Raw genomic sequence first — 21300 nt, forward strand, 5'->3', positions numbered from 1 at the left:
AACTCTTGGACTACTATTCATGACCTCTATGACTTTGAGGGACAAATGGCCCTGTGAGAATTCTGATTTTATTATTTTATTTTTATTTTTTTTTAAAGATTTTATTTATTTGACAGAGAGAGATACAGCGAGAGAGGGAACACAAGCAGGGGGAGTGGGAGAGGGAGAAGCAGGATTCCCGCTGAGCAGGGAACCCGATGCGGGGCTCGATCCCAGGACCCTGGGACCATGACCTGAGCCGAAGGCAGACGCTTAACGACTGAGCCACCCAGGCGCCCCGAGAATTCTGATTTTAAATTTACCCTTCCCGGGCGCCTGGGTGGCTCAGTTGGTTGGGCGACTGCCTTCGGCTCAGGTCATGATCCTGGAGTCCCTGGATCGAGTCCCGCATCGGGCTCCCTGCTCGGCGGGGAGTCTGCTTCTCCCTCTGACCCTCCCCCCTCCCATGTGCTCTCTCTCATTCTCTCTCTCTCAAATAAATAAATAAAATCTTTAAAAAAAAAATAAATAAATTTACCCTTCCCTACCCTTCCTTCTCTAAACACTGCATGATATAACTCTTTCTCCTAGTCAGCCCCCAACCACATGCCTTCCATCACCCCAATCCCCTGTCCAATCTCTCAACATCACATTTCATGTGGGGAAAAGGAGTGGGAAGGAATGGACAAAGTTAAGTCAGAATTTTTTCCAAGGAAAACCGGTTCCCTGTTTGGTTTCATTTGACCTATATTCTAGCTTTTCCTGGTTAGTCCTCCTGTTCCATGCATCAAGCCTTCCCACTGGACTAATTTTGCTCTGCCCACCTCTCTCTCCAGCATGATCCCCTGTGCTCTCCTCATCCAGGGCAGATGCCCTTAACATTGAGAGAAGAGACTACGCTTTGGAAATAATTTATGTCAGCTCTGGAGGAATACCTGCCCATAGAGGGAGAACTGCTTCCGGTGTTGTTTGGGGAAGGGGATGTGGTGAAAGAGGCAAGAAGTGGAACACTCAGTCTAGGAGAGGCCATATTCCCATCATCTAGACGGTAATTCAAGAACTCTTGGTGCTTGTCTGGTATCTAAGGATTTCAGAGAGCTCTGCCAACAACAATGAAGAACTCTAGGGGAAATGGGAGTTGGGGTAGAGGTAACCAACTGTGCACTGAGGGATTACACCTTCACCCAACTCCACCCCCAAAGTCGTTTTCTTTGATGATATCCCTTCTCTTGAATTTGCCTCATCTTTTAAATTGTGTGATCCTTACTGTTACTAACCGGGGAGCTATAAGGCATGAAATCATTTTAAGTAGACACAGCCACGTTCCCACATTGCACTGCACACCTCAATCAACTTTCCTCTCCTCCCAGGCTGCTGCCCCACATTCACCCTGAAGGGGGCACTTTTGTTCAGTCGTTGGTGCCAGAGAAAAGGGAGCCCCAGGAAGGAAACATAACAATTGGTCACGTGTTGGGGGGGAGGTTCTCGCAGGGGTTGCTGGGACAGGGAAGGGAGGTCCACGTGGAGTGGGCGGAGTCCGCTGAAAGTTTTGGCGGGGCTGGCAATGGGAGAAAAATACCCAAATTTGAGTTGTGATTTTATTTAAAAAAAAAAAAAGGCAGCAGAGCGGGTGTGTCCTGCTCTCGGAGAGGCCCCTGCAGAGGGGAAAAGAGGAGCAGCACACGAACCTCCTGCTCGCGGAGGCCAGGAACGCAGGGCAGGGTTTCTGCCAGAAAGAGCTCTGAGCCGTATCGGGCTTCGGAGCCGGAGCCGGAAACCTCCGTGGCTCCCTGCTGATTCCCCATTCCCCATCCTCCCGGAGAAAGGAAAGGTGGCCTCTCCCCCTTGGTCTCATTTCAGGGCCGTGTGGGGCTGGGCTAGTGCCAGCCACGCAACCCCAGTCTTTATTTACCTTTCCAAGAGCCTCAGGAAGCCGCCCAGATGAATCCTCTCTCCTTGGTGAGAAGCCAAAACAAGCCTCTTTTACTACCTCATTCTGCCCCCACAGTTAGCAGGAAAACACAGCTTCATACAGTCTTTAAGATGGAAGGGGCCTTAAGATGATTTTCAATTTTCTTTTTTGGTCTAGGGAAACCAAGACCCAGACAGGTAAAAGGGCTTACTATTTGCACACCATAGGCACTCCCTTCAAAGAATGTAAGTCATAGAAATGGAATTCGCCATCCTAGTCCTCCTAAATCATAAAGTAGTGATAGTGTTGGTTTTATCCATCCATACCCTTAGCCAGAGGGCAAAGGGGAATGGTCATTATCCCATTAAGGATAAAATAGGGAGAGGACTATTTAGGGACTTGATTTATGGGTCCTAAGGTTTTCCTAGGTGCCCTCACAGGGAGCAGCTCCACTTTCTCCCTCTAGGTCTTTACCCTTTGATATCCTGGGCCCTTATGTGTCTTAGTTCAGAGATTACCACAGTTTAAAAACCTAACGGTTTGGAAGCAAGAAATCTCTTCCCTCCTTAGAAGAGCTTCTTTTCCCAGGGCTTTTTCTGGTGGTTTATCTACCTCGTTCTGTGACTTGAGATCAAGAGCAGACCTCCAAATCCAAAAATTCCAGCCCTTTGGCTTTGGGGGAGAAAAGTATGTTTACTTAGTCTGGAGTAGTGAAATCTTAGACTTTGGATTTCAGAGCTGTAAAGGTTCCAGAAAAAAAAAAATGTGGGGGACTGATGTAGAATTGCCAGCATTCTATTTTGCCAAGTAAGGACATTAAAAAACTACTACCACTGATTGCTATTTACTATCACCATCATTTTACAAAAGAAAGTAAATTTTAACACACACAAAATAGGAAGCATATAATCTCAGAATAAATAAATGTTCTAACCCTGTATTGATTTACATGGGTACTGTATAGTGTTCTTTGTTGTTGTTGTAGATTGGTTCTAGTTTGGTCTATTGGTCAAACCAGTGGGAGTAGCGAACTGCAGCCTGAGTGCCAAATCCAGCCCAATGTCTCTTTTTGTATTTGCCACAAGCTAAAAATAAGCTAAATTAAAAAAAATTTTTTAAATCTTTTTAAGTAAGCTCTATGTCCAAGGTGGGGTTTGAACTCATGACCCCGAGATCAAGAATCACACGTTCTACTGACTGAGCCAGCCAAGTGTCCCTAAACTAAGAATTTTTAAATAGTTGAAAAATCTAGGGGCGCCTGGGTGGCTCAGTCGTTGAGCGTCTGCCTTCAGCTCAGGTCATGGTCCCAGGGTCCTGGGATTGAGCCCACTCCCTCTGCTTGTGTTCCCTCTCTCGCTGTGTCTCTCTCTGTCAAATAAATAAATAAAATCTTAAAAAAAAATAGTTGAAAAATCTAAAACATATCATGACACATGAAAATTTTATGAAATTCAAATTTCAGTGTCCCTAAATAAAATTCTATGGAATGGTGGAATTATGATTGCTACTTGCAATCTCATACTAGAGCCTTTGTTTCGAACCATTGTGTCTCCTCTTTCCCTCTAGATCTCCACAGCCCTGGCACCTTAGATTAACACTCGTCATGGAACACCTGGGTGGCTCAGTCAGTTAAGCGTCTGACTCTTGCTCTCAGCTCAGGTCTTCATCTTAGAGTTGTGAGTTCAAGCCCCAAGTTGGGCTCCACCCTGGGTAGGGAGCCTACTTAAAAAAGAAAACAAAACACTCATCATAAGCCACTTTCATTTATATATTGTTTTGCGCTACAATAGCAGAGTTTTATTTTTTTTAAAGATTTTATTTATTTGAGAGAGAGCACATGAGAGGGGGGAGGGTCAGAGGGTGAAGCAGACTCCCCGCTGAGCAGGGAGCCCGATGTGGGACTCGATCCAGGGACCCCAGGATCATGACCTGAGCCGAAGGCAATCGCTTAACCAACTGAGCCACCCAGGTGCCCCAATAGCAGAGTTTAATAGTGCAAGAGACACATGGCTGTCAAAGCCTAAAATATTTACTGTCTGGCCCTTTAAGAATAGATTGGCCAAAGGGCACCTGGCTGGCCCAGTAGGTGGAGCAAGCAACTCTTGATTTCTCAGGGTTGTGCGTTCAAGTCCCATGTTGGGTGTAGAGATTATTTACAAAAAAAATCAAGGGACACGTGGGTGGCACAGTTTGTTTGAGTGTCCAACTCTTCGTTTTGGCTCATGTCGTGATCTTGCGGTTGTGAGATGGACCCCCCCCCAAAAAAGTCTAAAAAAAAAATAGGTTGGCCAATTCTGGAAACTTTTCAAACTCGAGGGGCATCAGAATCACTTGGAGGGCTTGTTAAAACACAGACTGGGGCTCCTGGGTGGCTCATTCGGTTAAGTGTCTGCCTTTGGCTCAGGTCATGATCCCGGGGTCCTGGGATCGAGCCCCGCATTGGGCTCCCCGCTCAGCTGGAAGCCTGCTTCTCCCTCTCCTACTCCCCCTGCTTGTATTCCCTCTCTCGCTGTCTCTGTCAAATAAATAAAATCTTTAAAAAAATGAACTGAATATCACTAGAGAGGAGGGCATGTGAATATTGCAAAGAGTGATCCAACTAAAGGGAATAGCAAGTGAAAGGACCTGAGCAGACACATACCAGGTGTGTTTGAAGGACAGCAAAGAGGCAAGTGTGGCAGGAGGGTAGTGAGGTAGTGAATAAGGAGGAGAAGAATAGCAAAGTCAAGAGAGCAGTACCAGGGGGCCAGATCCTATGGGCTATAATGATGATTTTGTTTTTCCTCCAGGTAAGATGGGAAGCCACGAGAGGGTTTTGAGCAGATAAAGAACATGATCTCACTCACATCTTATCAGGATCACCAAGGCTGCTATGTTGAGAACAGACTTAAGTGGGGGAAGGCAAAGGTTGAAACTGAGAGACTAATTACAAGGTTACAGCAATAAAGAAGTGCAATAGAACTATATGACTTAGACCAAGGTGGAAGTTGTGGAGGTGTGTGAAGGTGTGGGATTCGGGATATATAATTTGAAGGCCAATGGGATTGGAAATTGACTGGATATAGGGTGAGAGAGAGAGGTGGGAAGGCTGTAGAAGCAGAATTTGGGTGAGGGAAATTCAGGAGTGCAATTTTAAGATTTTATTTATTTATTTATTTATTTATTTATTTATTTATTTATTTATTTATTTATTTGATAGAGAGAGACACAGTGAGAGAGGGAACACAAGCAGGGGGGTTGGGGGATGGAGAAGCAGGTTCCCTGCAGAGCAAGGAGCCTGATGCGGGGCTCGATCCCAGGACCCTGGGATCATGACCTGAGCCGAAGGCAGACGCTTAATGACTGAGCCACCCAGGTGCCCCCAGGAGTGCAATTTTAAAGATTTATTTGAGAGAGCGAGAATGAGAGAGAGTACATGAGAGGGGGGAGGGTCAGAGGGAGAAACAGGCTCTTCGCTGAGCAGGGAGCCCGATGTGGGACTCAATTCCGGGACTCCAGGATCATGACCTGAGCCGAAGGCAGTCGCTTAACCAACTGAGCCACCCAGGCGCCCCACAGGAGTACAATTTTAGATCTAAGTTTGAAATACCAACTAGACATCCAAGTGGTATGTCTCCTAGGCGAGTGGCTATACAATTTTGGAATTAGGAGATGATTCCAGGAAGAAAATATAAATTTGGAAGTTGTCAGTGTAGAGATGATATTGAAAGTCTTGACACTGAAAGAGACCACCGTATTCCATGTGCCTCCCACCACCCCCTTTATTGGTATCCCTAACCCCAATACCTCCCTTGCAGATCTTAGGCCATACGGTCTGGTAGAAGAGGGCTGGGGTCCTCTTGGCTCAACACATCACACCCACTAGTTTAATATTTCCAGGGGTTTATGCTTTGGGCCCACAAGGCCAAGACACAGTTTTGTTTTTTAAAGATTTTATTTACTTGACAGAGAGAGACATAGCGAGAGAGGGAACACAAGCAGGGGGAGTGGGAGAGGGAGAAGCAGGCTTCCCGCTGAGCAGGGAGCCCGATGAGGGGCTCGATCCCAGGACCCCGGGACCACGACTGGAGCCAAAGGCAGACGCCCAACGACTGAGCCACCCAGGCGCCCCAAGACACAGTTTTAATCAGTGGTTTTCACATTAGGCCAAAGAATGTTAGTCATCTCCATCTTCATATGGATTGAAAAAAATACACCTCAACAGAAAAGAAAAACAATTAAAACTATTTAAAAGTTTTTCCAGGAGGAACTGAGGACTTGTTGGCTGAAGTTGCATGGAAATTGAGACACACACACACAGACACACACACACAATGAACATTGAGAGATTGGAAGAAGTGCTCGGCATAAGAGAATACCTCAAGTATTCCTATTCCCAATAAAGATAAAAATCTCTGGGGCGCCTGGCTGAATATGGCGGAGGCGCAGGTGACTCTTGATCTCGGGGTCGTGAGTTCGAGCCCCACGGTGGATGTAGACTACTAAAAACTAAATAAACTTTTTACAAAAGTGATAAAAATCCCTTCCGAGGTTTTCTTTTTGCTGCGACCCTTCATGAACCTCCAGCAGATGCTAGAAGTGACTTAAGAAGGCTGGGGAGATAGCCGTTGGGAAATAACTGTTGGTAGTTGGCAATACTTCATTCCAGGGAGGTTGTGGCAAGAACTCCCTAGACAGCAGACATCATGGATTTTCCTCCCTCTGGGAACCAGAGGTCCCTCCGTTTCTGGTCTGGATCCCTCAGAGACAAAGAACTTCATTCTCTCCCAGACCAGAGTGGGGCTGCTGGGGAGTGGAGCGGGTGGAGGAGTTAGAATTCTACCCCCAGGAAACACCCACAGGCTCAGACAGGAGCCCGAATCCTGACTCTGGTCCAGGAGGCTTGCGGGGCTGCGGGGGCAGCGGGGCCCCTCCGGCGAGGGCCGGGCGGGCTGCCAAGGTGCTGGGGGAAGGGGCCGCCCAGCGCAGGCCGGGTACGTGGAGCGCTCGGTCCATTGCCCCGAAGGGCGCGTCTGCCTCCTGAAGCCCCCTGCCCTCCTCTCCGCTCCATTCTCTCGCGTTCCTTTTTCCCGGCGAGCCTCCGCATTCCCCATCTGCCCGTCGCCGCCCTCGCCCTTTCTTCCCTCCTCCCGACCCTCCCCCGGCTCGCCCCTCCCTCGGCAGCCCACCTTCGCCCCGCTCCTCCGCGGGCTTCTCGGTCCTCGCCCCTCATCCCCGGCCTCCCCTCGCCGGCCCCCAGCGCCCAGGGCCCCCGCAGCCCCCTCCCCGCCCCCCTCCAGGCGGCGGCGGCCCCTTTCACAATAGCGCGGCCCGCCTCCCTCCTCTCCGCTCCCGGTTCGCTCCCGCCCGCTCCCCGCCCGGCGCATGCGCCCTCCGGTCAGCGGCGGCTGCGGCGGTGGCGGCTGCGAGCGGCTCCGTTTTTTTAAAGGGAAACGCTGAGGCGCCGGGGGTGACTGTGGGGGAGGGGGACCCCGAGCCGCGGAGACCCCCGGGGAGGCGACAGACCCCCTCCCGGAGTAGGAGGGCTTTGGGCGGACCCATCCCTCCCACCCCCTCCTGAGGAGGAGCGGGGGGAAAATGGAGGCTCGGGGCGGCTGAGGCGAGCTCCGGGGCGGGGGGCCGGGGCGGGGAAGGGGGGGTGTGGGGTGGGGAGACGAGGCGGGCCCGGCCGGGCCAGGGGGGGCCGAAGCGAGCTCCGGGGATGAGCTCGGGGGCGGCTGGGTGCGAGCTCCTGCCTCTGAGGCGAAGGCGGCGGCGGGGCAGCAGAGGCGGCGGCGAGGCCCCCATGGGCCGGCGGCGGGCCTCAGCCGCGGCCTCCACTTCTCCGCACGCCGGCGGGATGGCGCCCGGGCCCCGGAGGAGCCGCGCTAGCCGAGGCCTGCTGCCGCGCTGCTGAGGCGAGCCCGCCAAACTCCCCTCCCCCTCCTCCGTCCTCGACCCCCCACACCTCGCCCCTTCCCCACCCCCTCCTCCGTCTCGGTCCCCGGCGCTGCTCCGGACCACTATGACCATGAGATCCGCAGTGTTCAAGGCGGCCGCGGCCCCTGCCGGCGGCAACCCTGAGCAGCGACTGGACTACGAGCGGGCTGCGGCGCTGGGCGGGCCCGAGGACGAGCCCGGGGCGGCCGAAGCCCACTTCCTCCCCCGGCACCGTAAGCTCAAGGAGCCGGGGCCCCCGCTGGCCTCCTCCCAGGGCGGGAGCCCCGCGCCCTCCCCGGCCGGCTGCGGCGGCAAGGGCCGGGGCTTGTTACTCCCGGCCGGGGCGGCCCCCGGGCAGCAGGAAGAGAGCTGGGGCGGCTCGGTGCCCTTGCCCTGTCCGCCCCCGGCCACCAAACAAGCCGGCATTGGGGGGGAGCCAGCGGCCGCGGGAGCCGGCTGCAGTCCCCGACCCAAGTATCAGGCGGTGCTGCCCATTCAGACGGGCTCTCTCGTGGCGGCGGCCAAAGAGCCTACGCCCTGGGCTGGGGACAAGGGTGGGGCGGCTCCCCCAGCTGCCACCGCCTCGGACCCGGCGGGACCCCCACCACTACCTCTGCCGGGGCCGCCACCCCTCGCGCCCACCGCCACCGCCGGGACCCTGGCGGCCAGCGAGGGCAGATGGAAGAGTATGAGGAAGAGCCCTCTCGGGGGTGGCGGCGGCTCGGGAGCCTCCAGTCAGGCCGCCTGCCTCAAACAGATCCTTCTGCTGCAATTGGACCTCATCGAACAGCAGCAGCAGCAGCTGCAGGCCAAGGAAAAGGAGATCGAGGAGCTGAAGTCAGAGAGAGACACGGTACGGGAGGGGTTAATCTGCGTTCGGGACGACGAGCGAGTTGTGCGCATGCTCGGGGGAAGGGGGCTGTAGGAGGTTAAGGTATCCCTTGGTTAGGGGTAAGGAGGTTGGCCACCAGCGAAGGAGTATCTTAAGTGTCGGGTCCTTGGGAACCAGGCTCACAGACACGTTGGGTTGGAGGGAAGGGTTAAAGGGCAACCTCCCAGTGGGAGGGGGAGGGGAGGCTTCAGGTGCCAAAGGGTTAATTTAAAATGACAGCCCCAGACTTGTGGGAAAAGATCTCATTTGTGAAGGGTTGAAAATGCAAAGGTGGGATGCATATGTGGTGGCTTTATGGAAGGGGTTGAATGAAAGAGATTGTGCATTAGAAATGCATTCTTAGAGAGGGACAGAGCAGCTGTTGTACTGCTGGAGCATCTTTAGACAGGAGGGCAGTAGGCCTTCTAATTGGCAGAGAGGTAGAGGTGATTCACAGTGAGATCCTATTTTAGTCTTCTTAAATGATATGAAGAGAATCACTGCCTTTGATTTCAGACAGTTTTGAATAAGAATCTTAGTTATAAAACATGACCCACTGACCAGCTCCCTTGTATAAGCGTAGTGTGGAAGGGCTGGTAGATTTTAAGGCATCAGGGGAAAGGAAGTTTGTTAAATGTATTACGTAGACGCCCTCCCCAGAAAATCCCAATTTTTAGAATCTTAAGATAGTAGGGCAGTAATTTATTACTTATTTTTACTTCTGAGGAGCATGACTGTATAGGCTTGTTTTCACTGCAGCAGTAGTCAAGAGCACCTTATGCGTTAAAACATACTCTTCCAGATATCAGGAAAGCTGTGTGTATGTGGTGGTGGGGGGGTATTACTGTGCTAGCATACCTTACAGCTGCCTAAAAATAAACATGGTTTCTACAATTGTTGTGTTCAGGCTGCAGCAGTCTCTCTCTCTCTCTTTCTCTCTCTCTCTCTCTCTCTCTCTGGCGTTGTGTGCGCCAAGGGCTGAGCAGGGGAGCAGAGGGCTATTCATTTTGTTTGCTTTACAAATGAATCGCATCAGGCATCGGCTGTTTTATTGGAGAATGCATTCTGCAAGGTGGAATGGGAGCTGGGGCAGGTCTCATCAAAATACCTCATGGTGTTGATTTGTGGAAGTTACTCAACATGGAGGTGGCACTGCTCAGCTACTGTACTGCAGTCTAGGGGTGTGATGGTACTGTAATTACAACACATCATATCCTTACATGGGGGGGGGCGGGAAGAGAAGGACCAGTGAAGGAGAAGAAATTAAGGAAATGTCACCCACAAACCATGGTTAAGTAATGTTAAGGCTGTGAATCAAAACAGAAGATGAAATGAGAGTATGGCTGACAGGGGGGCTCTCTGCTGATTTGGAGGTTTCTGCCCAGTTCCTGAGGTAATGGCCCCTTTGCAGACTTTCCTAGGCAGGAAAAGTGGGGTGAGTTAAGGATAGAGTATCAGCCTGAACTTGGCATTCACCGTTTTTGTTGTGTATTGCAGTCTTAGCATTGCTTAAGCTTGTTTTTCTTATTCCAGTTGTTGTTTGGCCTCTACTGAAATCTCTGCAGCTAAGTAGATATAATGAAGACAACATTAATATTGCCATCTACCCAAATAAAATTCTTACTATAGTGTTTTAAATAGCATAGTTGGCACCTTTTCTCAGAACATTCTAATGTGAAGTTTTCAATGATAATAGACGTCCATTTTTTGTTTGATTATGTAGTTCTCCTTTAATTAAAGTTAAAAGACTTTGGTTTAATTAATATTTAGATAAATAGGTAGATTTTTTTCCTGTTATCTCAAATGCAAAGAAACATGCATATTTCATGATCAGGGGGATTATGGGTACTGGTTACTCTTACAATTCTTCCCGATTGAGTGTTCATTGTTTCAATGCCCTGCACGCCCCTTTCAAATAACACTGCAATCCCTCGTGGCACTGTGACTGTGAGCTTTTAATTCCTTCTCAGTATACCGTTTGGACTTTGCCCTTGTGTATAGCATTTTGGAGTGAAAGTGGAGAGGACAGGATTTGGAGAAACTTAGGGCCTCCTAAAAGAACATAAGGTTAATTCTGGAAACTCCCAAACTGACTTGGAGCCACATGGTTAGCAGTAGAGAGACCATGCCATCTGAAAGGCATGCTGTGGCCCCTCCCAGAGAAGAGGATCTTCTTTCAAAAGAATGAACTACAAATTCCCCCAGACCCCTCCTCAACTAGGTTAGCCCTAAAATTAAGCAGAGTACTTTGTCTTCTCTATTGCGTTTAAGGAAAACTCTTCAGATTCATGCCTGTCTGTTAAAAATAAGTTGAATTGCTATGACCCATGGAAAGAGGCAGAAGACCATACTGATGCCTAAATGGGGCTAAGTACCTGGGTGTAATTTTTTGTGTTTTAAGTCTGCATTTTGGCACTCTCTCTTTTAGCTCCTTGCTCGGATTGAACGTATGGAAAGGCGGATGCAGCTGGTAAAGAAGGATAACGAGAAAGAAAGGCACAAGCTGTTTCAGGGCTATGAAACTGAAGAGAGAGAGGAAACGGAGCTATCCGAGAAAATTAAACTGGAGTGCCAGCCGGAGCTTTCCGAGACATCCCAGACTCTGCCTCCCAAGCCTTTCTCTTGTGGGCGGAGTGGAAAGGGACACAAAAGGTGTGCTGATAACTTTGTTACACTGTCTGAACATGATGAGGACATGTGTTTCCAGTGACTGAGAGTAGGGGATTGGGATTTATGAATTGGTTTTAATACAACCATGTCCTGAATTATGAGGTCTTCCATGCTGAGAAACTATCTTGAAACATTCTTGCAGGCTATAAAAATCTGTTAGGAACATTTTGGTCACAGTAGTAATTACAGAATGTGGAGTACATCATAAAGAGAATGGGCAACAAATGTGACAGCTGAGTTTCTTAAAACTATAGCAGTTCACTTCAAGTTAGGAAGTGTTAAATTCCTTCATTGTGTTAGGTAGTAATGGACAAAGAAGTAAGGTCTGACCGTCCTTGGACCCAAAGAGATGTCAGTCTAGCTGGGAAGGTGGCATACATTTTGTAAACTCGGAATTCAATGGCAATAAAATATGAAAGTAGACAACAGTGATATAAACTAAGTTTTGTAAGATTCAGAGACATTAAAGATTATTCTGAGGTAGAATAGTGAAACTTTAAGGAGGAGATGGATCTTGAAAAAGAAGTATAGAATTTAGGTTGGTAAAAAGGAAAGGAAGTGGCATTCTAGGAATAGTGGTGGGGGGGAGGAGATTGGTGGGAGAAAGCCAGCAGATAGCAAGAAAAAAGAAATAGATTATAATTAACATGGTATAGAATTGGGGCAAAAAATAAGAGACTGGTCTCTGGTTGACAGGAATGAAATAGGCCACAGAGTAGTGGCACCTAATGTTAGCTGAAGGGTCTTGAATAAAATAGGAACCTTTTTAGATTTAGTGGGCAATAAGATGCAATTAGAGGTTCTTAAGCATGGAAACTGATTTGTTGAACAAACACTTAACTGAGGGCCTCTTCTAAATACTGGTAAGCATGAGGCTGTTCCTGCTCGTGACTGCCAACTGAATCAGATGTTTAGGTATTTAGATACCTGAACTTGTTTGTTCTCTTGCCCCCAAATGTAATCAAATCAGATTTTATTCAAGAGTCAATACATTTTATAATGTTTTCTTCCCTATCTAATAGGAAATCCCCATTTGGAAGTACAGAAAGAAAGATTCCTGTTAAAAAGCTGGCTCCTGAATTTTCAAAAGTCAAAACAAAAACTCCTAAGCACTCTCCCATTAAAGAGGAACCCTGTGGTTCCTTATCTGAAACTGTTTGTAAACGTGAATTGAGGAGCCAAGAAACTCCAGAAAAGCCCCGGTCTTCAGTGGACACCCCGCCAAGACTCTCCACTCCCCAGAAGGGACCCAGCACCCATCCCAAGGAGAAAGCCTTCTCAAGTGAGATAGAAGATTTGCCGTACCTTTCCACCACAGAAATGTATTTGTGTCGTTGGCACCAGCCTCCCCCATCACCGTTACCATTACGGGAATCCTCTCCAAAGAAGGAGGAGACTGTAGCAAGTAAGGCATAGAGAACACTTGCTCTTATACCCTAGTGGTGGCGGTCAAGCTAACAAGTGTGAAAATGCCTTTGGCATTTTTAAAAAAGTGCAATCAATAAAGCAGAGTTCTGTCAAGAATGAGTAAGTTAACAGCCAGAGACAGACACTGTGCAGGCATTGCAAATAGATGGAATTACAGCAAAATGTGCTCAATGTATTTGCCTGCTTACAACACTGGGAGATGTGTTTGCCAGTAAGTTGCTCATCACAAGAGCACCAGACTCGGGGGTGTAATCTCCGGCAACTTGCATGCCCTCTGAAAGAAGGGTTTTCTGTGCTGTGAAATGCATAGAACTTATACTTTGCCATGCACGACTGTTCCTGCAATTGATATTGTGTGAAACCTGGGAGGGTGGTCTTTGGGTGTTCTCAGGGGCCAATGGTAATTTTTGGGTTGGGGAGCCAGCTTGGGGTGGGGAATTTCACCTGGGCCTCCGCTCTTTAACTATATAAACATTTATCTGTATCTCTATGTCCCGGTCTGGGGGGCAGGAGGAATCTGCCAAAGACCAACAGTCTTACTTTATCTTACTATACTTCACAAAGGTTCTAAATGTGAAGAGTTTACTTGGATTGCAGTAGCCCATTGGTTGTTCATATATTTAAATAAAATGGTCTACAAACTATTTTTCAAACAATAAGGACTATCTTGGGATATCTGAGCTGCTTGGGGAGGGTGTGGGGTGTGGGACCTTGGTCTTCATTCCCTTTTTTTTCTTTATGGCTTCCACACAGAAATGCTACCCTATCTCCTACATCAACCAGTAACTGTAATGTGCCTTCAATTGTGTAATGTTAGTCTGTGACAGTCACTGCGGGCGCTCCGGGGTGATGGTGGGGGAAGTCTTCTTGAAGAGAGCCACAGCCCCAAGTTTCTACCACTGTGTCTTGCCCTAGCAGGGATGGGGATGGGAATCCATTCCAATAAGACGAGAGCATTCTCCAGGCTTTGTTTGGCTGTTCTGGTGACAAAATTAAGTGGGGAAGATAGATTACTCTTCTTAACTATCTAAAATTCATTAGGCCTCACACTTGAGTACATGAGCTAGACCAGGATCCTGATCTAGGTTCAGGTTTTTTTGTTGGTTCAGTCAGTTGAACAGGTTCATCCTTAATGGTTAACCTTCTTGCTGCCATGGCAATGCTGTGTAACAACTTAAGAGAAACTGTGAAGCAACTTCCCATCCGGGATTGGGAAATGGCTTGGTCCAGAGCTGTTCTGTTTGACTGGCTGTTTTGAAAACCCTCTCTGCCCTAGTACAGAAAATTCCAAACACCTCTGAGATTGTGGGCATAGCAGTACAGAAAGAGTCCGACTGGGGGGAATCCCAGCCCTTTGAGGAGCCTGAGTTGTGAATAAACGTGTGAATCCTTATTCTTGATGCCCCTATCTCAAGAGGAAGCTCAATGGCTTGTTCTAAGGAAGCCAAAGTCTTTGTGCATGTTGTTCAGGCTGGACCAGCAAGGTAGTTTGTTTGGAGGGAGGAGGGAGCTGTTTAAGAAGACTACATATGTAAGTTTTGAGAACACTGATCTTTTATTTGAAAAATAGGGTCAACTTTTACTCACCTGCCATGTTCTGAGTTTAAGGTTTGATATCCTTGGCCATCAACTGTTGCAGGGAAACCACCCTAAATAATGAAGAAAAGAAGTCGTCTCAGTGTAAAAAAAAAAGTGGTGGGCTTATTTTCTTTTCTTTTGTCTGTTGTTCCCTCTTCCCCTCCCCCAGAGAGAAATTCTCAAAAGAACAACTCAAAAAAACCAAAATGGCTTCCTAGTGAGAACTTCAGTGATGATCCTTTCCTCCATTTTGGGTATGGGCTTTTTTTCTTTTTACACTGAGATGATTCTTCTTTCCTGCATTATTTAGGGTATCTGATGCCATCAAGTGTTGCAGGAGAAACTTCAGTCTTGGCTGGTGAGTAGAATAGGAACTGTGCTGGCTGGGCCTGGGGTGGGGGGTCGGTGGGATGGTGGATGGTTGGGAGCTGCGTTCCCCATCAGCTGGATGTGGGAGAGTGAGATTCCTTGGTGTATGATTACACTATAGACTTCAAAATGACTACAAATTTCAGTTGTTTTTCAGGAACTGCAATAGCATCAATTATATGAATTGTCAGGTATTGGCTTAGGGTTTTTTGTGATCCTGTGTTTGGCAGACTGCAATGGCATTTTAGGTTCTTTTATACCATAGCGAGGACACTGAATATGGCTTCAGGTGAGGCCATAGAATGGATTCCTATCACTTGGTAACTTTGTCCAATCTGGGGAGAGACCTCTTGTCCTAGTGAATAGTAGGAGGGTTGTGTGACTTTGGATTTAAGGGTGGTTCCACCCCTCCTCCCTTTCTTTTTCTTTCTTTTTTTTTTTCAGTTCCTTCTTGGAGGGACCACTCAGTAGAGCCTCTAAGGGACCCAAATCCTTCAGACCTTTTGGAGGTAGGTACCCAAGACCTGTCAGCAGAGGGGAGTGAGGGACAGGGTAGAAACGGAGGTTTAACTTGAATGTGTCCTAGTAACGGGATGGATGGGTTAAATAACTCTTAAAGCCAGAAGGAAACTTCAGCGATTATCTAGCCCTGCTCTTGTTTATATAGAAGAGAAAACTAAGACTATACTTTCAGGGATCATTTCTATAGTTTGTTATATAGAAGAGAAAACTGAGTTTCAGAGTGAGTAAATGATTTATTCAAAAATAAATCGCTAGGTAGTGTTCAAAACAAAATGAAATTTCATGCTAAGTAGAAAAGTTAGAATGTGCCACTCAGCAACAAAATTACATATTCCAAACTTATTTGACTCTTAAAACTCAGACTCTCGCAAAGCATGGAGGTAGGGAGGATTTATGGCAGTCTCAAGGGTTGTTTCAGTTTGACATGATTTTCACCTTGGAAAGTTGAGGACATAATTCCAAAGTTCGGACAGTCTACAAAGGTGGGTGTGGGGAGAAGAGTATGTGTTTTGGATTCTGTTACTAGGAGGTTCCCATGACATCCATAGAACTCACAAACTCAGGTGGGACCTGCAGGGAAAAGATTTTACATTCCTGGAACCTGGAAATGAGTTTGCATATACATGTGTCATGTGGTGATAAATAGTTTATCAGCTGCTGTTCTTTACACAGAACCTGGATGACAGTGTGTTTTCAAAGCGGCATGCAAAACTGGAGCTGGATGAGAAGAGAAGGAAAAGGTGAGGCGAGAGATACACATCCTGGAACAGCTGAGCCCTGGGACCCTAACCTCTCTCATCCATGCTGTGAAAAACCCTGGAGCCCTTAACACTCTTAAATTACTGCCATCCCAATTGGTTGAGTATCTTAGTTTGAAGTGGTAGTTGTTACAAGTAAAGATATTTGGCTTCTTTTTCTTTGTGTATGCCCTTCCTCAGTTCCACTCTCTGTGGAACATCAGCACGTGATTGGGACTGCTAGACCTAAAGAGCTCTTTCCTGACCAGGCAGACAGTTCACCTTACCACAGTTCACTTACCACCCCCACCCTCCCCACCCCATTAAGAAGAGTCGGCACAGGTCTCCCTAGTGTCTGGACTGTGTTAGCTGCTTTTATAGAGCAGGTTTTCAGTAATATTGGGTTTGTTTCTTTGTTTTGTCTGGTTTGTTTTTCCCAGATGGGATATTCAGAGGATCAGGGAACAAAGAATTTTACAACGACTGCAGCTCAGAATGTATAAAAAGAAAGGAATTCAGGAATCTGAGCCTGAGGTTACCTCATTTTTCCCTGAGCCAGATGACGGTAAGTTTTGTCTATCTAAGAAAGTAGGTTTTTCAAAGAAGGAAAAGGGTGCAAGGCTCCAGGGTACAACTTGCTCTGAATGAATGAACAGCATTTTGGAGCAGGTGTAGTTGCTAGACATTTCCCCTCTATGTCACTAACAAGGTCCCATTTGGCTTTCTCCCATAGTTGAAAGTTTGATGATTACCCCCTTCTTGCCTGTTGTAGCATTTGGACGACCATTACCCAAATTAACTCCGCAGTAAGTATAAAGGTTCCCCCCCACCCCTTCTCAGGTAGCCTGCACTTTACCTTCTTTTTAGACCTCATGAAGGCCTAGATAATAAGGTAGAACAGGTGGCTTAGGGATAGCCATGGCTCTTTGACAGAAGTGAGGCTATCTGGGCAACTAGCATTGGAGTGATAAAATAATTAGAAGGATTGCTTTTTGAGTTAGAAAGAGATTATTTAGTCACTTTAATAGCACACTGTTTCTCTGGCTTTGGGACAGCAAAGACATTCTAAATTTAGAACTTGAGAGTCAGGGTTAGGAGTGGTGAGGGGCATAGTATCTTTTTTAGAGTTCATCTTTGGTCCACACTGAATCCCTTCTAGTCTTCCAAGTTGATTTCCTTACCTTTTTCTTGCCAGGAATTTTGAGCTGCCCTGGTTGGATGAGCGTAGCCGATGCAGGTTGGAGATCCAGAAGAAGCAAACACCTCACCGGACGTGTAGGAAATAGCTGAACTGGCAAGAACCTTCTGTCTTCAGATAGTTGTAGCACGCCATTTCCCAGAGAATGGCAGAGACCTGTATGTGTGACCTATGTCCTCATGTATGTTATTGTTCGCTGATAATGCCCTTCCATACTCCCTCGATCTTGTTTTGTTTTCATCACTCTGATTTCGCAAAAACTCTTTCATTGGGCTAATTGTGAATTATGGAGGGTGATTGGGATTTCTTTTCCCTTTTTGGGGAAATGAGCTCTCAAGCTAAATCTATAGGATGGCAGATCCGGAAGCCTCAGGGGTCTGCTTCTCTACATTTGCCTACGTTAAAGGGGTAAAAGGGCTCTCTTCGTTAGACTTGTGGAAGATGAAGCAACCCCTGCCTATAGAGTCGTGCCTGCATGGCACTCTTCTCGCCCTGGTATACCCTTTCCTTAGAGTTTGAGTATAGTGGTGTTTACCCTAAAACAAAACAAACAAAAAACCTCACCATGAGCTTAAGGACCAGATGAGGAATAAAAAGTGAAGTGATGAAGCAAGTCATCTTCACAGGGTAGAAAAGAGATTGAAAAGTTGGCAGATAAATGTCTGAAAAGACAGTTGTTCTCTTAAAACTATTCTGTGATACAGCCATGTGGGAAGGAATTTGTGCTGTGATTATTTTCTTAGTTAATGGATAACTGAATTTCTTCCCCCATTCCTCAAGAAATAAAATCCTTAGAAAAGAGAATGGGGATGGTTAGTTTTGGGCAAGTTATGACTCTAAACAAAAGCAGTTGACATTTGAGAATGGCATGCCAGAACCTGTGTAGATGTCCTTGTGTCACATCACTTCTCAAGTATTCCTTAGTTGGGCTTTATTCTTTTATCTGAGCTCTCGGTGGTGGGATAGAGATTTAGGGAGGGTGGGGGGTGTATGTGGAAATATGTGCTTCCTTTGGCTGGCAAATGTCTACATCTTGAAACAAACGGATGTACCTAATGAGCTTCTCCATTCACTTTGTAAAAATAGATTTGTATGTGTATCATCTTGGTCCCCCTTTCCCCCCATTTTGTTAAAAAATTTCAGGACAGCACTCCAGGCCACTTTGGTCTCAGTGTAAGATCCCTGTAACTATCTGGAAGGAAAATAGAGCCAAGACCTCTGGTCTTAAATATATAGGAATTGCCTTTCTTTAGTCTTCATGACTATTGTGTGAAAACAAGTAGGGGTCTAATCTCCTAGAAGGTAGGGGCTTTTATCCTTGAAGAGAATATGTCCCCAGATTATTAGCACTTTTAGAGGAGAAGCCAAGGTATGTAGGGTGTGTGGCCGGCCCATCAATGGAGCATGAGAGAATGGGGATACCATTGTGGGAAGAAAAGAAAAGTTCCTCAGGGGCCTCCCACTGCTAAAGATTTTTGTGACATGTTGATCTGTGCTCCCTGGGTTTGACTTTTAAAGGAATTATTCCGGCAGCACATGTAGTATTCTTGGATGATCTTGCTGCTTTTATTTCTCCTTGTGTGTGTGTGTGTGTGTGTGTGTGTGTGTGTGTGTGTGTGTGTGGCTATGGGTTTTCATTTGTAACTCCCATCTGCTTAGGAGAGTGGGCTCTCCACAAGGGAACCTGCTGTGAACTTCATTGCAGCAAGAGTGTAGAGAGAAATAGGACTTATTCCACTAGGGGCTCTCATCTCACACCTTAAGGGGAGGAAGGAGATTTCTAGAAAAACTGGGCCAGATTTTCTTTGTTCTCCATCATTTTAAATGGCAAGCTGTTTGGCTTTCCTACTCTGACCTATGTTATGTTCCTTTATAATGTGCCCAAGAAGAAAAAAGACTGATCAGTGTCTCTTTACGTTGTTCCTTGATTCCTCTCTTTCTTCTTGATTTTCAGCATTTGTCGGATTCCTAATTTGGATATGGGTTAGCAAATATAACCTTTGTGTTTGTGCCCTACCCAGGGGACTCCCCAGATTCTGAACTTGAGCTAGACTAAGAGGAATCCATGAGGTGCTATCTGGCCAGACTTAAGTGGATTCTGTTTCCTTGGTTCTCCCTCTACCTAGGACTGCTCATTTTATTGTCCCCTCTTCTAGATCAGTTCTCCTTTGATTTGGATGTGTTGAGGTTTGTTGAGGAGGTTGGAGAGAGTAGATTAGCAAAATTCCAAGAGCGAAATTACAGTGTGTTAGAGTGTGGGGGGAAAATTAAGTCTTATTTTTTCCCTACATGGGATACAACACTGTGAAATTCAATCTTCAACAAAGGCCCTGCAATTCTCCTAAAACATAGTTCTTTGTTTCTTTCTTTAACAAAGTTAAGCTAGTGTTAATAAATTAAAAAGAGAAATTGCTTGTCTGTCCACTTCAGCTTTGTTTTATGCCCATTTCATATTGTTGTCTGTGTTGTAATTCATACTTTTGATACCATTTCTGATGTGTAAAATTGGTTGTCTTGTAAATATCTTATAAAGAGTTCAATTGTAAATAAACTATTGTGGCTGTTAATTTTTGAACTTCTGCTTCAATTTATTAGATTTATTGGGAAGCATTAAACAGTTCTGTAGATATTGGAAGATTAGAAATAGAAATCCATTTTCACAAAATAGAGAAATACACCATTTTCTCTTTTGTGTATGAGCACAACGTATGTTTTTCATCCCTCTTTGTTCTGTGTTCTCCCTTACACATACGGTTAAGTGGCAACTTTAAAAACCAAATCCTAGGACAGGATACTTGGTGCCTGGTATCTAAATGAATAAAACCTCATAGTTGAAAAGACTTTCGAGGTCATCTAGTCTGACCCCTAATACATGATTTCCCCTTGACAACATTCCAGACAAATGAAGTCCAGCTTCTGCTTCAACGCTTCATTTTTTTCTATGCATTTTTCCCTAAATGTTAGAAAATCCTTCCTCACTGATAAAATCTAACTTCTTGTAACTCCAACCCATTGGTTCTTGGTTTGCCTTCCAGGGTGATGAAAAAAGATCAATTCTTCCTGTTTCTCATTGTCTCTTGAATAGTTAGATTGCTGTGGCTATCTCAAATCTTCTCTTCATGGTAAACATTCAGAGAGCTTACACTTGTTCCTCAAAAGCGAGGATTTTGAGTTTTTCAGTTCCTTCTGAGTGAACAAGTTGCTCATGTTCATTTAAAAATTGAACCCAGACCAAACAGCTGAAAGGTAAAGTGGCAGATAATCACTTTCCTTATTTAGACAGTTAACTTGGCAGCTTCATTTGCATCAATTTACCTTCTGATAGAAAAGATCCTCCAGATCTTTCTAACACTTATTAAATCATACATCCTCCATTTTGAACTCAGGCAGCTGGGTTTTGAAGTTGTCAAATTTGGCCACTTGTTTAACCAGTTGAGATCTTTTTGGATCCTGAATCTATCTATGAAGGCATTCAGAATGCCTTCTAGTTTCATATTGTCTATAAATTTGGTCAACATCAGATCTTTAGCCATATAACTTGTAAAAATACTAGACAGGACAGAATCCTGTGCAATCCTGTCCTGTGCCATGCAATAGTGACCTTTCTCTGTTTGATATATATTATTAATGTGCACTCTTGTAGGTACACTAATAACTTAGCTTATGCATTTTGAATGTACATCTTATGGTCCAAAGAAAATATACCTTTTCTTTTTTTTTTTTATTGTTGACAATTAAGGCTTTTGACAAAGTCTTGACAAAATCAAAGCATTCCCCTCATCTACCTGTCTGGTAACCCTTAAAAAGGGAATCACGTCAGGATATTGGACCAACGCTGGTTCCTATGATCATCTTTTTTTTTAAATCGGTTCCAAAATCTTGGTTAAGTCTAGCATCATACCAGCGGGCACTCTGGGAGAAGTGATAGCTGCAGTGGGAAGATGCAAGAAGGAAGAGGACATGAGAAAACAGAAAAAACATGGTAGCGCTGCAACACTAAGTCCTCGAGCTTCACTGCAGACAACTTCCTCCTTCATCTTTAGTTTCAAATGGGCTGCTGTGGCAAATCTGATGCAGCACAACAGCTTTGGAGGTTTACCTTGACTCGTGATTTTAC

General features: G+C 46.2%; 1 protein-coding gene across 2 annotated transcripts; it reads left to right on the forward strand.

Moving 5' to 3' along the window:
• Window positions 1-7248: 7248 nt before the first annotated feature.
• On the forward strand, window positions 7249-19758 carry MSL1 (MSL complex subunit 1). 2 transcript variants are annotated; one of them, XM_064582877.1, is made up of 9 exons: window positions 7250-8663; window positions 11110-11333; window positions 12374-12756; window positions 14668-14715; window positions 15171-15235; window positions 15921-15988; window positions 16426-16550; window positions 16719-16791; window positions 17181-19758. In XM_064582877.1, exons 1-9 carry the CDS (start codon window positions 7896-7898, stop codon window positions 17269-17271), a joined length of 1845 nt encoding a protein of 614 aa, XP_064438947.1. In that variant the 5' UTR covers window positions 7250-7895; the 3' UTR covers window positions 17272-19758. The 2 variants fall into 2 exon arrangements, with proteins under 2 accessions (XP_064438948.1, XP_064438947.1); XM_064582878.1 differs by lacking the exon at window positions 14668-14715 and having other exon boundaries at window positions 7249-8663.
• The last annotated feature ends 1542 nt before the right edge of the window (window positions 19759-21300 follow it).

The sequence above is a fragment of the Mirounga angustirostris genome, unplaced genomic scaffold (genome assembly GCF_029215605.1).
Source record: "Mirounga angustirostris isolate CCGP_5_RB_7025 unplaced genomic scaffold, mMirAng1.0.hap1 SCAF_17, whole genome shotgun sequence".
In the NCBI taxonomy this organism is placed as follows: Eukaryota; Metazoa; Chordata; class Mammalia; order Carnivora; family Phocidae; genus Mirounga; species Mirounga angustirostris.

Bases quoted from the DNA above. Each gene is read 5' to 3' on its own strand.
- MSL1 (XM_064582877.1), top strand. From the start codon at position 7,896: ATGACCATGAGATCCGCAGTGTTCAAGGCGGCCGCGGCCCCTGCCGGC. The intron at 14,716-15,170 runs GTGAGTAGAATA...TTTTTTTTTCAG, and splicing joins AGAAACTTCAGTCTTGGCTG to TTCCTTCTTGGAGGGACCAC. The intron at 16,551-16,718 runs GTAAGTTTTGTC...TTTCTCCCATAG, and splicing joins TTTCCCTGAGCCAGATGACG to TTGAAAGTTTGATGATTACC.